A 24,131-nucleotide genomic window follows, 5' to 3' on the forward strand; every position below is an offset into this window, starting at 1 on the left:
TTTCATTATAAAGAATACGGAAAATTAAAATGGCAAGATGAAAAAGTTTAATTTAAAAATACAATACATGATATGATAGTTTAAATACAAGATAACAATACAATACATAACATAATAATTTAAATACAAGATAACAACACAATATAATACATAACATAATAATTTAAATACAAGATAAAACACAATACATAACATAATAGTTAATTGATCACAACAATAATTTAGAAATTCGGTAGGTCGTTTCAGAATTAGCACTATTCGGAAAAAAATTAGGATATGGTTCCGAGAATTGTTGCGGTTGTGGTTGTGACTGCGGTTGTGATTGTCGATTTCTTTTTTCAAGAATTTGTTGTTGTTCTCGTTGCAGGTAATCATGAACATTTGGATCACTAATAGTTTCTACTATAGAGGTTTTTGGTGAGCGATATTTGAGACACCAACACCTAGCGATGTTGCGAGGCTTCTACACATTGGTGAGCAGTGTGATTTCCCAGGAATGTTAGGTAGTCTAGATTGCATGCACTGGAAATGAAAAAATTGTCCAACGGCATGGGCTGGGCAATACGCAAGTCGTAGTGGATCACCAACAATTATTGTTGAAGTTGTTGCTGATTATGACCTTTGGATATGGCATGCTTATTTTGATTTGCCTGGCACCAATAACGATATTAATGTTTTAGAGTCATCACATTTATTTTCCAATCTTGTTAGCAGTATTGCGCCTCTCGCCCATTATGTTATTCAAGGAAAAGAATACGATATGGGTTATTACTTAACTGATGGTATATATCCTAAATGGTCTACAATTATTCAAATTATTTGTGATCCTCATTCCCAAAAGAAGAAATATTTCGCGATGAAACAAGAATGGTGCCGAAAAGATGTTGAACGTGCATTCGGAGTTGTGCAATCACGTTTTACAATTATTGCAGGACCGTCATGTTTTTGGAGAAAGGAAGTGCTACATGATATAATGACTACATGCATTATACTGCACAACATGATAATTGAGGGTGAACGTGATCTCGATGCACCAATTCAAGATGCCGTAGAGGCTCCAACTCCAACTATAGAAATGGTGGTAGATGAAAATCTCCAGTTTGAACAATTTTTAGTTAGACATAAAAAAATTAAGGACAAAAATGCTCATTTTGAACTCCGTAATGCATTAATAGAGCATTTATGGGAGCAACGTAATAATTTTGAAAATTGAGTATTTATGTAATTGTATGTCACTTTTCTTTGAATTTGTCCCCTAATTTATGTATTATATTATATTTTCTTGCAATTTATGTTATTTAAAAATTTAGAATAAAATATAATTTCATATATCACATTAAAAATTATATAAAGTAATTATTTGGGAAAAAAGAAATAAATGATTTATATTATGAAATAAGAAAATAAGAATGAAATATAAATAATAATATAATATTAAGGAGAGAGAAAAAAATTGCCTTTTAGAGAGTAAAATAGAGAATTGGGTTGCAGTTGATTGTCTGTAAAAAATAGAGAACTCTATATTTGAAGAGTAAAATAGAGGATTGAGTTGTTGATGCCCTTATAGTGACAAATAATTCAGTGTTTTCTTTATGTTACAACAGTAGCATAGTTATTTTCACATATATAAATTTTACAACTTTGTTTACTCTAAAAGAATTTAACTTGGATATTCATCTTTCAGTGATAAATTTTGAATGAAAAACTGCATTAGGCAATGGCCCAAAACCTTTTCCTGCAAAATAAAGCTGACCCAGTTTTTTTCCGATCATCTTCTAGATAATGTAATTGGACGTCCCAAAGAAATTTTGGCGCAAGATGTTGTATTCGCGATATGATGGATTCTTCGTTTCTGATAATGATAAATCCCTGCACATGAGTTGACGAAAACTTGAGTTTGATCATAGTTGAAATGTCTGGTATACGCATGGATACAATATGAGCACTCCATACATAAACATAACATGGAAACTACTAAGCTGATTGCCATTGTTCCAACCTAATAGTAGTATTCTTTCAAGCTATGTTGGTCAAACTCTCCAAAACTGTTGTCACACTCGTGTCTGTTCCTTAAAAAATACACTACTTTTGGAGGATCCACACACATTCTGTTTTCAGTGTCTTAATGATCGTGGATAAGAACGACCAGTCAGTTTCATCCAAATATTATCAGCTCGAATGAGCCTAGAACTCTAGATGTTTTGAAGGAACTTCTAACTCCCATACAAGATATTTACTAAACCTTTTTGCTTTGAGTAATCTCTCTGATGTAAATAGTTTGGTAGATCTTTTGGATTATGGATTTTTACAGACTAAAAAGAGAATCTACTGTGAAGACCATAACAGCGAGCAACAAAATATTATGAATTGATTGACATTTTGTAGCCTCACAAGCATCAAATTCTGAACGAAATATGTTACCTGAGGTCGAAGGATACGATCCATTTCCAGCATGATATCCTCAAGCAAACAACCTTCATCACGGTCTTTATAGTGAGAGAGAAGATTGTTGGCATACAACAAATCATAAGAGCGTGGGTACGTGGAGAATGGCTCACACCTACAAAAACCAGTCAGCATCGTTATAGCACCTTTCAATCAGAGTAGAACTTTATAAGGTATAACCAATTCATAACACCCTACAAGTCATGAAAAGTCCCTATAAGACCCCTATCATAAACGGCAGAAAGGGTGTTGTTCATTGTTACAGGAACTACATTCATCACCCAGACCGGCCATGTACTAAGAGCGACTGCAAATCCACCAAGGGAAGCACTCATGTCCATTACATTACGTATTTCTTTCTTGTTTACATCCATCAGTCTCCAGTAATGGCGAACTTGATCTTGCCAATAGATTGTATCCGCTAAGAACTTTTCTCGATCAATACCTGCAGCAAACAAATTATAACATGTTTAAGCAAGCATTTTTTCCCCAAAAGAAAGTAAAAAAGAATTACTCATACACGTTTACCAATGTTAAAAGAAAATGGCTTCGAAGTTGTATCTAGAGCTCAGTTGCATTCTTCCTAACTACCTCTAGTTGATATATTACTTTCATCAAAAGTATATGATCAGGATTAAGATTCTTGTAAAAAATTTACCCTTTATACTTTAGTTTTAAGGTACCATAGACAATAGATGAAACACTCATAGTATGAAAAATAAAGGTGTTACTGCAATCATAATTACTGCTACTTATACTAAATGAAGAAAGAGTGTTTTTCTCGCTCGTGATTACCAATCTTAAGGGATATTTTAGAAAACTTATTTGACAGAATATAAAACTGAACATTGTATTACATTTTCATTCATTTTAAGATTGTTGCCAAAACTAAACAACTGGCCAACAGAATAATCAATTAATTGAATAGAACACCAAGGAATAAAATTCACAAACCTAGCCGACGAAGACTTTGTGAATACTCTGAAAGACGTTGTGGCCGAGGCGGTAGTTTCTTAGTATTAGATGATGTGTCACTTAGGGTAATACAGTTCCTCAGAGGTGTTTTCCATGATGGTTTAAAATCATCCTGAGAATCACAGATGTTTACAAGTTTCTCCTCTGTATTATGCTGGAGACATGAATTATTTTCTTGCTTAATCCAAATTGCTGTTTGAACTTCCCGTGCAATGAGTTTCCAGCACATTCCAGAAGTTAGATGTACTAATTTGTCCCATATCTGTGGAAAATCCTTATCCTTTCTATAAGCTGGTGGAGCTGAATAGACAAAGTATCCATCTGATCTTAATAGACGGTTCACTTCCTTGAGTAGAATACCATCTGCACCAACACCCAGGAGTTTAGCGAATGAAAACATGGACCTTTTTATCCAAATCAAAATTTACCACGTGTACATGACACACAGGGCTACCAAAGAATTCTCATGGTATGTTGCTTGGACCAATCAAAAATACCATCATGTGTGTGTTGGATCCTCCGAAAGCTATGCATTACCTGAGGATCCAACACACACATGGTGGTATTTCTGATTAGTCCAAGCAACATAGTTCTCATGTAGACTATGCAGTTGTCAAGAATGGCATCATAACATCATGCAGAAATGCAAACTATGTGGTCATACCATATGAAAAAGGTATATCGCGTAACTTCCTTATTTCACCATTTAGAAACAAAGTTATGTTCTTAGTCTGAAACTCTGAACTATGACAGTTTAATAGTAATGAGAGTTCGTTAGGTAGACTTCATTGATGACTAGAATTATCTAAGAGTTTCAAGACTATTACAAAGTGGAAAGAGGAGCTACAGTGAATAGTAGAATGAGAGGCAAACAATGGCATTTGTCTTTCAAAATCAGATGAATGCTATCCTATGCCTAGAGGACCGGAATCTTCGAGAAAATCCAAAGTGTGCTTGAGTTATGAGGACTTGTTTGTGAATGTACATTAGCTTTGCTTCTGACATGATAATGAATTCCAGAAGTACAATTTTTGAGAATCTAAATGTCGTTTCAGTTATGAATGTGCAGGATGTAGGAAGCCAAATATTCACTAAAAGTATCCAGATCTCAAAGCAGTAACATAGAGCAGTAACACATTTAAGTTATAAAATTTTCCTATATAATGAACGCAGCGCTCACCATTTTCATGCCAATCAACTCGACATCTGGAGCAATGCACCATCTCAAAAGAGTTGCTAGGATATGGCAGCTGCTTTGTCGCTATAGCAGATATTGTTGCACCGATTCCTCGTTCCAAAGCAAACTGAATTTGGTTCTCATGACCATCTTTAGGAGCAAAGGACATTGTTTCTATACTTAAAGGAAGAAGATAGGCAGAGAAACTGGAAACACCACAACCAACATCAAGCACTTGAAATATCCCTACAGATCGTAAGTCACCTTTCTCATTAGTTGTCATATTTCCTAACCTGCACCAAATAAATAACTTAATAAATGAGATACATAAAAACATACATGTCCACAATATTGAGACTAAGTCAAACCTAAGAAGAAATAGACGAATATCATGAGTGGCAGATTTGGATGGAGTTTGTAAGCAACTTTCAAATATGTTAAGTAAAATGGGTTCTGTTTGGATTTGGATGGAGTCTGTAAACAAACATCATCAAGTAGAAAACAGAAGGTAAAGATAAGAAATGAAAGTTGCAGTTTTCATTTTTAAAGAGAGTTGTTGGTATTTTTTTTGATAAGCGAGAAATCCGTCTGTGACCCGCCCTTTGGGCCAATCGCAGCCTTCTAAACTCGGTGGATAATGGGCCCGCCCCTCTACCCTTCTCCACTTAAATACCGGGCTTCGCTTTGCAAACCTGTGACCTAAGCCAGAAATCCTCCACCTTTTGCCACTTGAGCTAGGCCTTGGGGGCGAGAGTTGTTGGTATTTTTGAAACATTTAATCAATGAAATTTCATTTTTATCTTTTTGTGGGTCTTGGCACGTAAAAGGAGACAATCTTCTACGGATATACTCCCATTAACTTCTCTTTTACCATTACTATTACACTAGGTACTGCATCTCCCAACATCAGTACAAGCACCGGGTAAATCTACCCACTAATGCTTAGGCAGAGGAAAGCCATCATAAATTTCAGATTGATTTCTTTCCATATGTTCTTGACAGAAGAAAATGAATTCTCAAAAAGCTGCAAGTTCAAGACAGAAAGGTGGGAACGTGAAAGACCAAAGAGATCATGCATACCTCTCAATATACTCAGATGCCCCATGCTTGAAATGAGTTCCACCGCCTGGAAACCACCAAAGTTGATCCTTCTCATGCACCCAATTTTGTCCACCTTTTACCTCTGCAAGACGTGTATGGTTCACATTGCTCCGCCACACATAGTCTCTACTAATTGGCCACCTTATAGGTATCTTATAATCAGTTGGAGGTGGCACCAAACAAAACAAGCGCCTATCAGATGGAGGACAATGCCTCTCCAACTCTTCTTTCCTTGAAAGATCTAGTTTTGGCATTAGCTCTTTAATATAAGACAAGTCATGACATGGGATATACTCATTAAGTTTCAAAGGACAAACATTTATTCCTATTTCAGGGATATTCAATGGTATCACCCGATATGAAAGAGACACCTTGTTTTTAAAATTCAAAGCACCTGCATGCATAATATGGATTAGAACCAAAATCATATGAAACTCAATAAAATATGGAGGAGAAATATAAAAAAGAGTCAAGAATGAGCTCAAATTTGAACCTAGACCTGACCCCAACCCAACTTACATCCTTGTGCCAAAATGACAGAAAGGAAAAGAATAAATTATATAAGGAAAACAAAATGTAGAGATCAAAAGGAACAGAATTCGACAGCTGTATAGTTTGCCTCCAGTTTCTTGAGGGAACGTCATGATAAAGAGAAAGTTGACAGCAAAAATATAACAGAACGGAGAAATCCTCGTCAACAAGACTGTTTAGGTTATCTGAGAATAGACATCACATGATATGAAGGGTCTGTTATTACCGCGACAAGTGAAAAGGTTACCCACGTTAAAGATTTTTATCACGTGGCACACTGAAAGTTATACTTGGACATGGTTCATATGCAATGTGAATCTTGCAAGTTATAAGCAAATCAAGGGCAAAATAGCCTGCCTTTCCCAATTGTCTTTTAATAGTCATTGCACTATTCAGTATTTTTGGCACTCAGTTTAAGCTATCTTCTGTGCAGGGACAAGGTCTAACAAAATAGCACAGGACTTATCCCAAAAGCCGAAGTTTCATACTTCCACCTCTCACTAGCACAAATACCGAGTAACTTTGCCCACCAAGACTTAGGAAAATGGGGGGAGGGGGGGGGGAATTGCCTACTACATATTGTTTATGCTGGGATTTGACCCCTAGTCTTTGGAGGTTTATACCTTATCATACCTTCATCGACTACTAGGCCACTAGAATGCTATTTAATATATTTTTTTATAGATCAGGATATCACAATCACCTTATAGAAAAATCCACTTCTTGGAGAAGAACTTAAATTCGAAAGATTCTACAGAAAATGCAAAAGAACATCTATTTGATAGAATCTATCAGAATCTACCCAACCAAATATAAATTGGTATCAACTATAGAGCAGTATTTAATGACCAATCATATGTCACTGTTTTTGTTTGTTTGAGTTGATTCTATCAATCCACAGAAACAACACTATCTTTTACCTAGATCCCAGTTCGTGAAATAGCAGAACCTTTCTTTGAAGGGGTATTATAAGCTTTATAAGTTATCTTTTTTCTATTGATCAGTATGCTTAACTGCCAGTTTTTTTGCAACTGAATATTCCACTCTGTATTTGAGAATTACGAATGAATATCTGAAGTCATAACACAAATCTCTTTCCTTAAGAACCTGCTAAAGCCTAAAATCTATAAACCAATTGAGCAAAAACATTCAACATACCACCAGTTGTTGGCATCTTTCACCATTTCAATTACATACTTTCTTTTTCGTGTTCCTATTTTATTGAATCAATTTACAAAATAACTGGAACAACTACACCAGAATCCGCCACCTTTATGTTCCTCCAAAGGAAAGCTAAGTAACATTTCAAAAATGAAACTGTTGCAGTTGTCTTCTAGAACTACATGACCTAAATTCAAGCTAGAAGATGACGTAGGGCAGAAGAATGTTGAGGAACTGCACACCAGAATAATTTGCTATATTTTAGTTGTTTTCTGTTTCCTAATTTGTTTAAAATTCTGTTAGATACTGTTAAGTATTAGTTCCTCAATTTCAGCAAGCACTAACTTAGTTTTAGCAGATTTTTTAGCATTACTTTACAGCATCTTTAGTTAAGCTGCGATGTAATTATTCAGTCTCCCAATTTCAATAGAAGACATTATTCCGTTTTCTTCTTCAATCAGTTTATTCTCCTCTATTAAACACTAACATTGGCATCACAGCTCTTTAGTTCTCAAGGGACTTGTGAGAATTTGTGAGTTATATTGATTGAGTGAAACCCAAACATAATCAAACCATTCCATAAAACTACCTTGCAGAATAATGGAAGGTGAAGGTATTTTTCCATCAATTGCTCTGCCAATTTTCAATGGAGAAAACTATTGGGTTTGGGCTGTTAGGATGGAAGACTACATGGATGCATCATGCATGTGATCTCTGGGAGGCAGTAGAGGAGGATTATTAAGTTCCCCCCTTTACCAGGCAATCCTACAATGACTCAGATTAGAATTCACAAAGAGAAGAAGACCGGGAAGTCGAAGGCGAAGGCGAAGGAGTGTCTTTATGCTGCAGTATCTCATACTATTTTTCCCAGAATCGTGACTCTTAGATCGGCTAAGGAAATATGGGATTTTCTGAAAAAAGGAATATTATGGAGATGAAAGAATTCGAGACATGAAGGTCTTGAACCTGGTGAGGGAATTTGAAATGCAAAAATGAAGGAATCTGAGATAATTAAAGAGTACTCAAATAAACTTATTAGTCTGACCAATAAGATAAAGTTACTTGGTGCCGAACTTTCGGATACAAGAATTGTGTAGAAAATTCGTATTACTTTACCTGGAAAGTTTGAAACAATAATTGCTTCACTGGAAATACAAAATATCAGCTGTCAAACATTACTTTGGCGGAACTTTTAAACCCCTTGCAAGCACCAGTGTTATCAAAGGCGCGCTTTGCTTCGCTTTATGTGCACATCAGTGTCGTCATCAAGGTTCTAAGGCAAGATGTTCCTTGCCAATGAGCCTCTTATGAAGAAGTGACACTAAACAATTGATATTTAACTTTATCATTATTTTTTTCCAATTTCTTTGGTCATATATTTGTCATTCATTTCTATAATTATTAGTCTTGGACTAAACATATATATTTGTATTTTTTTTCTCCCTTTGCGCCTTTTTTCATTAAAGCCCACGCTTTATTTGCGCTTAAAACCCCCATGGACCATAGAGCCTTTTTGTGCTTTTCGCTTTTGATAACACTGGCAAGCACAGGAACAAAGAAGAATGATGAGGAACGAGGCAACTGTTGAAGGAGCTTTGTAAGCAAGGGCCAAGGCATCAATTTAATGTTGGAGGCAAAGGTAGGAAGCAGAAGTTCAGGAAGAGCTATGTTACATCGATAGAAGCTGCTGCAACTGATAGCAATTCTAGCAACGACAACAAAGGTGGAAAATATCCAGCATGTCAGCATTTTGGGAAGAGAAATCATCCATACTTCAAATGCTGGAAAAAACCTGATATGAGATGCAGAAAGTGTCATAAACTTGTCATGCTGAGATTATTTGAAAAGAAAAAGGACCACAACAATTAAATGAAGCTCAAATTGCAGACGAACAGGAAGAAGATCAATTGTTTGTGGCTACTTGTTTTGCAAGTAGAAGTTCAAGCGAAAGTTGGTCAATTGATAGCGGTTGTACAAATCATATGACTCATGACGAAGAGATTTTCAAAGAGTTAGACAGATCTGCAATCTCTAAAGTCAGAATTGGTAATGAAGATTATCTTCCTGCCAAAGGGAAAGGCACCGTAGCTATTGAAAGCTACCCAGGTACAAAGTTAATATCAGATGTACTTTTTGTTCTTGAACTTGATCAAGATTTGTTGAGAGTAGGGCAACTTTTGGAGAATGGTTTTAAGCTTATGTTTGAGGACAAGAAGTGTGTGATCTTTGATCCAAAGGGCCAACAAATCTGTCAAGTTAAAATGAGAGGAAAGAGTTTTTCCTTTGATCCAATAGAGGAAAAGTTGGTTGCCTATCCAAGCCAAGAGATGACAACAAATATATGGCATAAGAGACTCGAACATTTCCATCACAGGACACTCTTGTACATGCTGAAGAAAGATATGGTTCGAGCCTTCGAGGACTACCACTTATGGAGGACGAACATGCAACTTGCAACACATGTCAAATGGGAAAGCAAAGTAGGATGCCTTTTGCCAAGGCAACCTGGAGAGCATCAGTGAAGCGTCAATTAGTCCATACTAATTTGTGTGGACCACATAGGACTGCTTCTCTTAACGGAAGTAAATATTTTATAGCATTCATTGATGATATGACAAGATTGTGTTGGATTTATTTTCTCAGGTTCAAATCTGAAGTACCTGAAGTGTTCTAGAAATTCAAGTTTTGGTAGAATATCAAAGTGGTTGCAGGATTCATATGCTTAGAACAGATAATGGTACCGAGTACACATCTGATCGATTTGAAAAGTTTTGTGAAAATGCAGGAATTGAGCATCAACTCACTGTCCCATATACTCCGCAGTAAAATGGTGTCAGTGAAAGGAGGAAGATCAGATCGATAATGGAGATGTCGAGATGCTTGTTATATGAGAAGGGCCTACCAAAAAATGTTATGGGTAGAAGCAGCTAGCACTACTATTTTTTTCCGAAACGGGTTGCCAACAAAAGCCGTGAAGGAAAAGACACCTTTTGAGGCATGGCACGGGTATAAGCCGTCCTTACAAGACTTAATAATCTTTGGTTGTTTGTGTTTCTCTCATATTCCACAGGTTAAGAGGGACAAGTTAGATAAGAAAGCTGAACCTGGAGTCTTTATTGGTTATAGTACGATCTCCAAAGCTTACAAAAAAATTCACCCTCATGTAGGGAAAATTATGGCAAGCAGAGATGTATTTTTTATGGAGAATGAGCAATGGGACTGGAAAAAGTTAACCAGAAGCAGATTACAAGCAATCTACTAGATTTAGATGAGGACATTGATGATCAACCTGTGAGAGGAACAAGGTTGCTCTGACATATACCAGAGATGCAATGTGGCCATTTTAGAGCCTTCTGGATTTGAAGAAGCCGTTTCAGATCCTCAAATGGCAAGCTGCAATGGAGGAGAGCTTGCAATGATTGAGAAGAGTGTGACCTGGTAGCTTGTGGAAAAACCACAACATAGGAAGATCATTGGTGTGAAGTGGGTTTATAGCACAAAATTGAATGCTGATGGATCGGTTAACAGGCTCAAGGCAAGACTTGTTGTGAAAGGTTACTCACAAATTTTTGGAGTTGATTATTCAGAAACCTTTGCTCCAGTTGCTAGGCTTGATACTATAAGGCTGTTACTAGCTATTGCTGCTCAAAAAGGTTGGAAAATCTTTCAATTAGATGCAAGTCATCTTTGTTAAATGGTTTTCTACAGGAGCAAATTTATGTGGAACAACCTCAAGGTTTTTCTGTAAAGGGACATGACGACAAAGTGTATCTATTGAAGAAAGCCCTTAATGGTTTAAAACAAGCTTCAAGGGCTTGGTACAGTCGAATTGATGATCACTTGCAAGGATTAGGTTTTAAGAAAAGCCTAAGCGAATCAATTTTATTTATTAAAAAAAGTGATTCTGGTATTGTGGTTATATCACTTTATGTTGATGATCTTCATGTAATAGGCAACAACCTTGAAATGATAGATGAATTAAGGTAGAGATGAAGAAAGTGTTCAAAATGACAGACTTGGGAGAAATGTCTTACTTTCTTGGAATGCAGATTTGTCAAACCCAAAATGAAGTGTTCATTTGCCAAAATAAATATGCAAGGGAGATAATGAAGAAGTTCAAAATGGAAGATTGCAAACCTATGAACAGTCCAATGAATCAGAAAGAAAAGCTGATTAAAGATGGAGGTAGTGACAAGGTTGACGAGGCAAGTTATAGAAGTATGGTCGGATGTCTCATGTATCTCACTGCCACGAGATCCAACATTCTGCAAGCAGTAAGTGTCTTGTCTAGATTTCTGAATTGTGCAAGTGAAATGCACATGAAAGCAGCCAAAAGAGTGGTAGGGTATGTCAAGGGAACTTTGGACTATGGTGTTAGGTTTGGGAAAGGTCAGAACTTCAAGTTGCAACGTTATTCTAACAGTGATTGGGAAGGATTAGATGATGACATGAAAAGCACTTCAGGTTTGGGATGTTTATCATGGTGCTTAAAGAAGCAAGGNAGGTAGTGACAAGGTTGACGAGGCAAGTTATAGAAGTATGGTCGGATGTCTCATGTATCTCACTGCCACGAGATCCAACATTCTGCAAGCAGTAAGTGTCTTGTCTAGATTTCTGAATTGTGCAAGTGAAATGCACATGAAAGCAGCCAAAAGAGTGATAGGGTATGTCAAGGGAACTTTGGACAATGGTGTTAGGTTTGGGAAAGGTCAGAACTTCAAGTTGCAAGGTTATTCTAACAGTGATTGGGAAGGATTAGATGATGACATGAAAAGCACTTCAGGTTCGGGATGTTTATCATGGTGCTTAAAGAAGCAAGGCATTGTGGCACAGTCAAACTGCAAAAGCTGAATTTATAGCTGCAACAGCAGCTGTTAATCAAGCTCTTTGGCTAAGGAAGATTATGTTAGATCTTGATCTGGAGCAGCAAGGAAGCACAAAAGTGTTTGTGTGGAGAGGTGAAATTGATTTATTGCAAGTCGGAAGATCAAATTGTTGATGTATTCACTAAGCCATTTCATGTTAATGGGTTTGAATTCTTTAGAATGAAGCTTGGACTATGCAGTTCTTAAGCCAGGAGGATTGTTCCAGTTGTCTTCTAGAACTACATGACCTAAATTCAAGCTAGAAGATGACATAGGGCAGAAGAATGTTGAGGAAGCGCACACCAGAATAAATTGCTATATTTTAGCTGTTTTCTATTTCCTAGTTTGTTTAAAATTCTGCTAGCTACTGTTAGTTTTAGCAGACTTTTTTGCATTACTTTACAACATCTTTAGTTCAGCTGCGATGTATTTCAGTCTCCCATTATCAATAGAAGACGACACTTTTCCTTTTTCTTGTTCAATCAGTTTATTCTCCTCTGTTAAACACTAACAGAAACTCTGCAGGAAGGGCTTCAATCCCACAACTATCCATTAAAATATTCAGTACCATAGATTGCAACATGAGAAATGTCCATGGAACATCCCTTGTGGTCCTATTGGGCATAACATAATCAACAACCAGTTATTCGACTCCACTGAACATTGACCAATTTTTTACCACAAAAGTGTCCTTGCCAAATTTGCAATGTCTACTAAACCACTTAGCAAAATAGAAGCCAAACCATTACTCATCCACCTCACTGTCTTTCCTATATAAGCGAGACACAACATTTACCCAAATTGATCAGAGTACACTACCTTAAGTTCTGTCTAGTACCAACTAAATAAAAATACCAACAATGATTTACTTGCCTAAATACAGTAAACACCAATGATAAAGATTAGTCTTTTTTGCATTGACGATTTTATATTGCTCGAATAAAAAACACAAAAACAGCTCTTAATTAGCATATCTCTATCCATTTTACTCACCCACAATGAAAACTTAAAAGCATATCCACTTTCTGTAATACCAAAAAGAGAAAAAAAGGATCACCCATTTCTTAAAAGCAACTCTAAATGCTTTCCTCTTCCTGTCATTAGCCAAGCAAAACATAGCTTCAGCAACACTGCAACAAAGAATCCCTATAACTCAAATACTCTCAGCAACTTCTTCATTAGCACTCATAGATTCAAACTTTATAATATTCACAAAAAGAGTACTAACCAGAGGTAAATTCTAAAGAGCTGTAATTGGAAGCAATAGATAATTGTTGTTGCTTTTCAAAATGTTGTTGTTCTTGTTGAGGTGCATATAAAGATGGGTTTTTCCCAAAAAGTGTTCCAATATAAAAAGATCCCACCAATACCAAAAGGACAATCAATATTGTTTGCCCTGTATTCCAATTAAATGCCCTCATATTTATCCAAGATCCACCACCCATTTTCCCCTCTTCTACTCTCTCAACCCCCCACACCCACCTCTATGAATTATGTGGAAAAAATGTACTAATTGCTAACCCTTTCCCAAGGGGTTCAACAAAATTCACTGTTTTTGACAAGTACCATGTAAGATAACTTATACAATGGTGAAAAAGATTGATTATTTAAAGAAGAATTATCAAGAAAAGAGCTTTAAGGGAAGACAATGTACACTAGAGATTGAGAAAATTGAGTTTTGGGTGTGCTCGCAGCTAAGCGCAAGTGAAGAATGAATTTTTTTTTTCAATTTCCATTTTCAAGCTTAGTATAAAAAGTATAGCTCCATCTTTCTTGGTTTGATATTGTCGGCCCTCCCAATTTATTTGATGGTATTTGATTTGATATAAATTTTATGATGATTTTAAAAAAATATTAATAGTCTAAAATTTGTCATAATTATTTTGTAGCTATAAAATTATATGATCAAAAGTAAGAAATTTTAAATTAATCTTTTTTGTAGAAATTTTAAATTAAATTTTTTTGTAGAAATTTTAAATTACACGAGATAACAAATATTATAATAAGAGTATTCTTATCAAACCTAGCAATTTAGTTTGGCCAAGAGCATATCGAATACTAGATGGTTATATAATCTTTATTTCTCTGAGTCTTTTGTCACTACGAACATATAGAATGTGGTGGAGTCATAAGTACTTCTTCATCATTAATCAAAGTTATTGTGATTGAGCTCTAAGTATATAGTTACATTTGTTAGGGAGTAATTTACCTCCAATATTGGACTTTTCAAGCTCAAGTACAAATAATGAACATCGAGTGAAATCAAAAAAGCAAAAACATCAATTTGGAAGGGGAAAAAGAATAAAAAACAATACTCCACTTATAAAATTACATTGAGTATGTCTATTTTTTATTCTAACATTCATGAAACGAATGATAAAATGGACTTCCATAGTAAGTTTGAACAATAGTCAAGAAAGTAAGAAAAACAGTAACAATCAAAGCAATTAGTGACCACGGACTATTAAAATATATATCAATTAATTCAGCAATTCAAGTCTTCCCTTTGCTATTATAATGTTCTTGAATATTCCTCTTCACATTCTTGAAATGTAATGGATCATCTGCCCCATAAATTTTTAATCCTTTGTAAACTTGTACAACTTCTTCATCACTTCCCAATGTGTTGAATATTATCTTCTCTTCTCTCAATTCTTTCACATCATTTGGTGAAATCACTAGTGATTTCATGAAATTTATGTATGACACAACAACTCTATCAATTGGACCATTTGGACATAATTCATATGCTATCATGTTCATGAAAAATACTTAAATGTATGTTGAAACATACCAACATGGGAGTTTTAGTTTTCCATAGTAATAGTGAGGTGTAAATCTCACACCTTTTAATGAATCAATTCTACTAGGTCTAAAATGAATTCCCTTTGATTTCAAATCCATGACGGAATGAAACACGTTTGTGAGCAATCCTGATTTGTGTGGTACATGGTTTTTCCTCCAACAATTGCAAAAATAATCAAAGATGAAATCATAACTTCGTGATTGTGTGACATTAGCTTCATCGTCACTACCATTGACAAGTACTCTACGAAAAACTTCAAGAAGGTGAGGGGGTCTGTCTCAATTATCGTGTTTTCTTTCATTTTGATGTCCTCTTGCTTATCGAAGAACATTTGAGAACAATAGCTTTTTACCTTCTCTTCAAATGAATGATATCCACCACCTTGATCATCGCCATATCTCAACTTAACCAAGAGCTTGAGAACGCGAAAAAGTAGCTGCATGTATTTAACAAAAGGTCAAGATTTAATATAATATATATATATATATATATATTATAGAAAGTAATATTCACTCCTAATAACACGCATATTTCCAACAAAAAAAACTTGGTTTTAAATTTTCCAAATTTCCATACTTGAGCCTATGTGACTATGCCATTGATACCTGATTTTCGAGCAAATATAGGTCACGTCTAGTGACCAAATAAACCGCAATGCCAAGGTGTTTGATAGTGTTGCTCTGTTTAGAGGCAGAATTTGGTGTGGACCTTGTTGATATCTCGATATCATTTAGTATGAAACACGCGTCAAGGAGCATCATTCGTGCAAATTCATAGTTGTTATACTTATTCACGAATTCTTCAAGGTAACAACTTCTAAAATCCTCAATCTCCCTTAGAATTTCTTCAAGGAAGAAATCTTGTTTTTTGATACTTCCATGAATGAACATTTCTAGAGCCTTTGGCTTGAAATCTTCAACAAAATTGAGTTCTAACTTTCCATGGTGATAAGGTCCCAATGAAACAACTTAGGATCATAGTCATCACTTTTTTGATTGTCAATTCTCATGAATAATGGAACTTTTGGTATTTTTTTTTCGGTTTTTCACCCAGTGTGCGGTACCCACGTTGGAGCCCGATTAAATTCGGATTCGCGCCGGGAAGTCCCACATTGGGTGGTAAAGCGCTCCCTAACAAAGACGACTCCGTACCCAAGGGGGCTCGAACCTGAGACCTCTTGGTTAAGGATGAAGGAGTATTTACCACTCCACCACAACCCTTGTTGGTGGAACTTTTGGTATTTGACGCTTTCTTGATATAATTTGTTTTGTTGGGATTGTAATGTCGTCCAACATTTCAAATTCTAAGGACATTTTTGGTATGCTTCCTGATTGAACAAGTAACGTTAGTCAATTGAGTTTAAATTTTATGCACTTACGTTATAAATTAATATGTGCATAATCGAGTAACTTATAGGGTAATTATTGAAAAATATAAATGAATTTAAGTTTTACGCACCTAAACTTTGTAAAAAAAATACACAATCAGGTCACTTAAAAGGCAATGACACATATTATTTAGGATTTCCTTACTACTATCTCAGAGTATGGAACTTGATCAATTTATAGATAGAGAAAGTATGGAATTTGATCAATTTATAACTAGAGAAAAGTATTCAAACTCATATGAGGTTTTAAATTGTATTTATTGACCAAATATATATTCAATCAAGATAATTTACTTGATATAACATGTTAAATATCAATAATAGTATGCTACGACTATTTCATGTTAAATTGAGTAACGTATAAAAAAATTATTTACACTATCAATTTATATAATTTAAATCTTAATATACGCGTAACAAAAATTTCTAAAATCGAAACAAACCCTTCTTATAGAGCTACATAGACTTTACCACAATAAACGATTAAAATAATAGTTTGCACGATAAAACTTAGAAGATAAAAATTAACAAACTTAATGTTGGTAACTACTAGTCTACTACTACTACATAGTTAGGGTAACAAGTAAAGTATGACAGGGCAGGATCTACGCATATCTTATTCCTATCTTGTGGATAGAGTAACTATTTCTGATTGACCCTCGTGTTGATAAGAGGCTTACAATATTTAAATATATTGAAGAGTATAAGAAAAATACATTTCATACCTGTATTAAGATTTGGACTTAGGACTTAGGTTTCATGAAGCATGCAACACTCTTATAGGATTTACTAGTTTCATGGCACGTGTGTTGCACATGTGTATCACATATATAGTATACAGTGTTGTAAAATAGAATTAATATTACTAAATTAATGTTTTTAGTAAATAATTATAACAAAAAGAACACATGACCAATGTTTTTAAATGATTAATACATATTGTCATAGAGTTACTTGTATTTTGAGATCATTTTGACCAGATATCATTTAAACATTTCAAAATACATTCAAATTTCAATATGGTGAGAAAGTGACATTTCTTTAGTAGTACTATTTTTACTTCACTCAATTTTGTAAACAAATCTAACCAACAAATTTATTTTTAAAAAAATGTCAATAGCTTTTCTTCTTGAGGTTATGAACTTAAATGATGGACACCATTTAAGTATAATTATTCTCTTAAAAATTCACACTAGAAATTTAGTATGTGCATGACACTAATAAGGATTACCATAAATATTTCAATATTTTATCTTTATACGTAATCTATTTTTTACAAAATATTATTACTCAATTAATATTTGAGGAAGACTATCATAGAGAGGTAATCTTTTAAAAAAAAGGGTACTTTGTTGTTAGAACGAATGATGGTTAAATAGAGGTTTGAGTGTATGCCAAATATTTAGCTTGACCAATACTTTGTTATTTATATACATTTAGTAGAATAATTTAATTTTAATATATGAACATCACCTTTGTTGAAAAATATTTCATTTTATTAACTTTCTACCTTATCTTTCTCGAATTGTAGTCTTTTCATTTTTTCTGCCGCATACATATCATATAGTTGTTGTCTAATGAAAGTATCTAGTATCTTATAGAAGTTTTATCGTGATATAAAATATTTACCTTTTCAATAATAAAAATTAATTGATGAATAAAATTTAAAGTGTTATTTATAGAATCCATTATTTGATTTAAGAATATTTTATGACCAATCACTATTTTCTTATCTATATTTATATAGCTAGCAAGGAGTATATCTTGTGACATAACATTTTCTAAAATTAAAATGAGCACAAACAGGAAATTGATACTTAAAAAATTGCATACTCAATAAAAATATAAAAACGAAAACATATGGAACAATACATAGCCATTGAAGAAGGAAGACGAAAGTATATGTTCATGCTACATTCACTATAGTGTTCCATTTGATTGAAATATCTTCCCATCAACACATTACACTCTCCGTTCATTCTTACTTACATATGTATTAAACAATTATATAATTATTATCATGATTATATTATCATATTACAAGTAAAAGTGAAAATCTATTTTTGAAATAGTGGATATAACATCAAGACAAATAATTCAATGGACTATGTTGATGCCCGTAATTTTAGTAAAATTAGAAAGAAACTCCTTTGTTTGAGTGTGAAAGAATAAAAAATGAAAAAACAAAGAAGAAATATCTTACCCAAATCAAGCGACCTTTTTCAAATTTGTTTATTATTATTGTCTTTCCCACAACTTTTCATCACTATTAACTCATGAAAATCGTAAGAAAAAATATGAGTGTGAATTAATGGATGATTTGCTACAATTTGTTCACTGACTCTTTCTTATATGGTGCCTCGAATTTCGTTGAATTTTTAACTTAATCAACTGTTCCAAATAACCCTTGAGATTTATTAAGAAGAAGAAGGGTAGAAAACTTTTTTAAAAAATCGTAGTTGAAAAGTGAGAGGAAACCCTCTATTTATAGCTAACAAATAGTAGTATGATTAGGTGCTAATAGTGCCTTGTCAGAAAAGTTACAACCTTTCAAAAAAATCATTGCTCATCGGAAAAGTCACAATTCATTGGAAAAGCACAACCCTTTGGAAAAGTCACAACTCTTTGGAAAAATCACAACCCTTCGGAAAAGTCACAACTCATCAAAAAAGTCACAACCCATCAAAAAAGTCACAACCCTTTAACGTGAAAAGGTATTTACTTTTAATATTAATAAATTAATAAATAAAATAAATTGATTATTTTTAATTGGGGGTATTATAGTAATTTAACATTCAAGTTTGGGAGTTCATGCTTTTAAGGTAGTATATAGATTATGAAGGAATAATACAAGCCTTGCTTCCATAGTAAAGAATAAATATTAACGTGTCATATATTTGGGTGCTTTAAATAAACAAAATAAAGACATATTTACTTTAATTGAGAATCAATTTTCTTTTTTATTTTTATGGAATAAGATGTTGTGTTAATCAAGCAAATCATTTTATTTAACTCTTTTTTCTTTTGGTGTTTTGCAAAAAATAAGAATAAAGTGTGAATAGAGTCTACCTTGATTTTGTGTCTAAAACAAAAAAAAGGTTACATAATTACATATTTAATATGAAGAGATGATATGGGTTTTTGTCTTTAGATATACTAGGTAATCTATCTGCGCTTCGTGCGATTATAAATATATCGTCAAGCTTAATTAGAACATATAATGATAATAACTTAAAGTTCTTTTCTTGTAAAAGTGAAGATGACGTTTGGCCATGCGATACCATATCGCTATGTGAAATCGTGAAATAGAATCAACGTTTGGACATGCGATTTCACGCTGATTCAATCTCATGATTTCACATCATGAGATGAAATCTCATATTCTCCAAAAATCATAATATGAGAATTCCATATCATGATTTGAGATTTTTTAAATACAAAAATTGATCCACAAGTTTATATTTTGTTAAAACAACCCCACATTTATATCTAATAGCCGTTTATTTCATACTAGTTAACCATCATATTTTTCTATATTAATTGATATAAAAAAATTGAGAAATTGAAATAATTAAATATATATATGAAAAAATCAAACAGAAAATAACAATAAAAGAAAAAAACAATAGAATTAAATTAGTTTCAAGAAAAATAAGAAGAAAATTATAATTTTTTCTTGGAACAATACAAAGACATATTTCTTTATGCGCAATTTTATATACGTTGCTATCTCATTTTTGGGTGTTTTAAATTATTTATGTTATTTCACTAATAATTTCCTTTATATAATACTATTTACGTTTATATATTTATTTAATTATGTAAATTTAGAGTTCATGTTATTTTTCTTGCTTATAATTTAAATTTTTCACAATTATTACTTAAAAATATGAGCATATCAATTTGTTTAATTGATAAAATTAATAGCTTAAACTTTTTGTTATATATCTATACAAAAATTTCATATGAAAGGCATAAAAATTAATATTTCGTAAAAAATTTACATTAAAAAATAGAAATAATAAATACACAAGAGAGCTCAAATATCAATTTTGTATAGAAACTGAATAAATTATATTATCCAAACACTACATAAAGATGAAGAAGTTAAAACCGAATATCAATGATTTCATATATCAATATGTGTATGAGTTCTGATTTTTAATAATGAATATGAAAAATTTGGACAATAAATGATAATAATAATGACTTTTATTCTTATAAACTAATAAAATAATTAAGAAAATAGGGAAAAATTGACTTTTTTGGCTAGTGCAATATTTCTTTACTGTCAACTTTAATCACAGATTCATCATGAAACGTAATATATATAAATGGATGTTAGAATTTTTTTTGGAGAGTTACGTCTTTCCATTTTTAAAATTTATTTAGTGAGCAATTATCTTATTCTTTAATTGACTAATTGTGTAAATATTTTTTAGATATTGAAAATTAGATAACAAGAGAAATTTCATAATTAGGAGAGTTAAAGGGATGGTTAACTTTTTTTGAAGCTATTTGAAATGATATTTCATTAGACTACTCTATTTTAATAATTTTTCATTCATTAGGGAGAAAATGAAAGATTTGAGTGATAAATATATTTGCCTTCAAATTTACAATAAATAATAGGAATAAGTGGAGTAGTAAAATTTGAGGTATTTAAATTCTTATAATAAATAATAGAAATTAATGAAGGGAATAGTAATTGACACATTTTTTAATAGTAATTATAAATAGAATTATAGTAAAAATTACAACAATAAAAAAATAAAAATAAATAAATAAGGATCATTGGCCAAAGAAAGGTGTCAAATCATTTTAAAAAAATAAATATTTTAGCTTTATATATATATATATATATAAATTTTCATTTTTCTTGGAGAATGAAAGGTTGAAGTTAAATATTTAGGCTTTTAATTTACAATAAAGAATAGGAATAAGTAGAATAATAAATTTTGAGACATTTAAGTTTTTACATTATATAATAGAAATAAATGCAGAGAGTAATAATTGACATTTTTTTAAAATAGTAATAACAAATTAAAATATAGTGAAATTTATCAAAAAAAATAAGAAAAAAATAAATAGGATCTTTGTCTTTATTTTTTGAAGACGAAAGTATTGCATATAATGTTTATAGTTTCTTTAGTTTTTCATTAGAATTATACAAATACTTAAATTTATTGTCAATTTTCTTGATTCATTGCTTGGATAACGGTTTTTTTTCTTTTTGTAAGTTAACAAATTTCTGCTCTTTAAAATGCTTCTAATCTTAGTATCGTATTTAGGAATGCACTTCAGCATACAAATAAACAGTAACATCAAGTACATAATGTTCGTTTTAGAATGTTGCAAAAAATTATCATAATAAAAATTTAGAAGAACTAATCATAATTTAACCTAATGAATTATGTATGTACAACTATAGTCATATAAAAGAAAAAGAAAAAAAACATCTTTATATTTTAAGTTCTTCAATAAAGTACATAAATGAAATATAGAGATCAAATTACTATAATAATAATTTTAGTATCTTCCTCAACTTTCTTCTTCACCCTACAAGCACAGATAGTATATTATGAAATTGTTAGTTACTCCATGATTTTATTTGGATTGAGTTTATTCAATTTAGTTTTAAAGATTAGTTAAATTGACTAAACAAAATAAATAACATCACATAAATTATTAAAGTAAAAAAGATAATTTAAAAAATTAAAAGAAGCATTTTTACCCATAGATTCTTTACGACTTTGTTCAAAGCAACCACATGATGTGATGCTTAGCATTTCTTCCTCACCCTAATGTATGATATGGTGATGGAGAAGTGAAAAAATAACTTTGAATGAAATTTTTCTTGCTACAAAATATGAATTTATATAGGAAAAGAGGAGGAATACCATAAAGTGTCATAAACTAATAAATTTAATTTTGGGGGTTATGAAGATTAAAAAAAAAGGAGTTATGAATATTATTAAGATTATAAGTTGAAGAGGTCTGAGTTATTGGTAGTTATTTCTTATTTTATTAAAGATATTAAATATATATTATAGTGGTAGGTGAAAAGTTGAGTAATTGAATGTGAAGACTTTTAGAGATATTAAAAATAAAATAATTAAATAATGAAGGAAAAATGGTAAAAAAAAAGAAGAGAAAAAAGATAAATATAAATGGAGGCCATAGAGAGGTGCCATATCACCTTCTCTATGTTTCTCCTTTATATATATATATATATATATATATACATATATATATAAATAAAATTTATAATCATATCATTACTTTTTTTTTAATTCAAACATATGTCTTATTATTAAATAAAAACAAAGAGATAATAAATTGTCTAAGACCCAAAAGTGGCCCACAGGAAAGAAACAACAAAAAAAATAAAATAAAAAATTAAAGAAGCAGTAAGTAACCAATTTAGAAAATGGTTCCCAAAATTCCCAAAATTAGTATGTCCGACATTCCTCAAAATCACACCAGATGAGGCTTCATCTTCTACGATGGAATGTCGGCCTAATGTCTGCCTTCACTAGCATCGACTCCAATAAACCAACTAAAATCATCAATGCACCCAAGTTCAGAGTGTAATTACTTATACGTCAAAAGGCTCTCACTGACGCCATGATTCTGCACCTAAGAAGACTTCTTCAACTTGATGAGTGAGTATCTTAGCTGGGATCAAGCTGCATGATGGAGGCGACCACACACAAATCACTCTTTGTAAGGAATCGATTGGACTTCCATTTCAGTTCATACCAATATTAGAGCATTATTCTCCGTAAATCATCGATCTTACACGTGATGAGATCCGTCGAAGGTAATACCACCGTGTATGATTTCAGATCTAGAGAGGTAAGCATTCTAATATCAATCTCATAGCAGAATTGAAAATACACAATACTTTACTAACCTTTGATGATGACTTTATTTCTTTATTGTTGCAGTGTAGTATCATTGTCTTGATATTATTCCCTTGTAATTGTTCCTGTCGTAGCCCTGCGTATCAACTTGCAATCTGTGCATCTGTGGTAAATCCCTTATTTTGCATCTTTTTTATTCTCAAATTAGGGATTTGATTCTTTTCCAATTGAATGAAGGCTTGTGCTTGTTGTGGTAACTCCTGTATGTGGAAATATCTTTGTGTATCTATACCTGCAAAATGAATAACATAATTAGTTAAAATATCGGTTAGTTTATTTCCTTCTCTGAATGTGTGAACCATCTCCCACATTCCTATTGTGCATTGAAAACTTTATGTTTCTCACATCCATAGCAACAATCCAAGGAACCTCCCAAACCCCATCCAAGATTTTCTTTGTAATCAATGAATCAATTTCTATAGTTAATGGTAGACAACCTTTTTGAACACAGTAATCCAGACCTTGTTTAACTACTCTTATTTCAGCTTCAATTGCTGAAACTTCTCCTATTTTCTGTGATTAAGCATATACCAAATCACCTTCATCATTCCTAATACAAAATGCCAATGCACTAAGACTAGGATTTTCTTGGCTACACCCATCAGTATTACATTTGAAACTCCCTCAAGTCACCACCTTGCAGCAATTTAAAGGAGTATATTCTTCCAAATGTTTAACAATTAGTGGGCAAGTATTAGGTATTTCATTCAACCATGGATATCTAACTTTAGCCAACAAGAAAATCATTCTATTCACA

General features: G+C 32.6%; 1 protein-coding gene across 2 annotated transcripts in view; it reads right to left on the reverse strand.

Annotated features, from left to right (window-relative positions):
* Window positions 1–1,509: 1,509 nt before the first annotated feature.
* Window positions 1,510–24,131, reverse strand: part of LOC125856694 (probable methyltransferase PMT7) — a 93,222-nt gene continuing 70,600 nt past the window's right edge. Inside the window, exons 1-7 of one of the 2 annotated variants that reach the window (XM_049536315.1) lie at window positions 13,484–13,974; window positions 5,678–6,092; window positions 4,601–4,890; window positions 3,400–3,783; window positions 2,644–2,890; window positions 2,422–2,560; window positions 1,510–1,869 (exon numbers count right to left, since the gene is read on the reverse strand). In XM_049536315.1, coding sequence (XP_049392272.1) covers window positions 1,711–1,869; window positions 2,422–2,560; window positions 2,644–2,890; window positions 3,400–3,783; window positions 4,601–4,890; window positions 5,678–6,092; window positions 13,484–13,700 — 1,851 coding nt within the window. In that variant the 5' untranslated portion in view covers window positions 13,701–13,974 and the 3' untranslated portion in view covers window positions 1,510–1,710. Of the gene's footprint in view, window positions 1,870–2,421; window positions 2,561–2,643; window positions 2,891–3,399; window positions 3,784–4,600; window positions 4,891–5,677; window positions 6,093–13,483; window positions 13,975–24,131 lie in introns of those variants that run through there. The other variant, XM_049536314.1, reaches the window with a different exon arrangement.

The sequence above is a fragment of the Solanum stenotomum genome, chromosome 2, assembly GCF_019186545.1.
Source record: "Solanum stenotomum isolate F172 chromosome 2, ASM1918654v1, whole genome shotgun sequence".
Taxonomy (NCBI): Eukaryota; Viridiplantae; Streptophyta; class Magnoliopsida; order Solanales; family Solanaceae; genus Solanum; species Solanum stenotomum.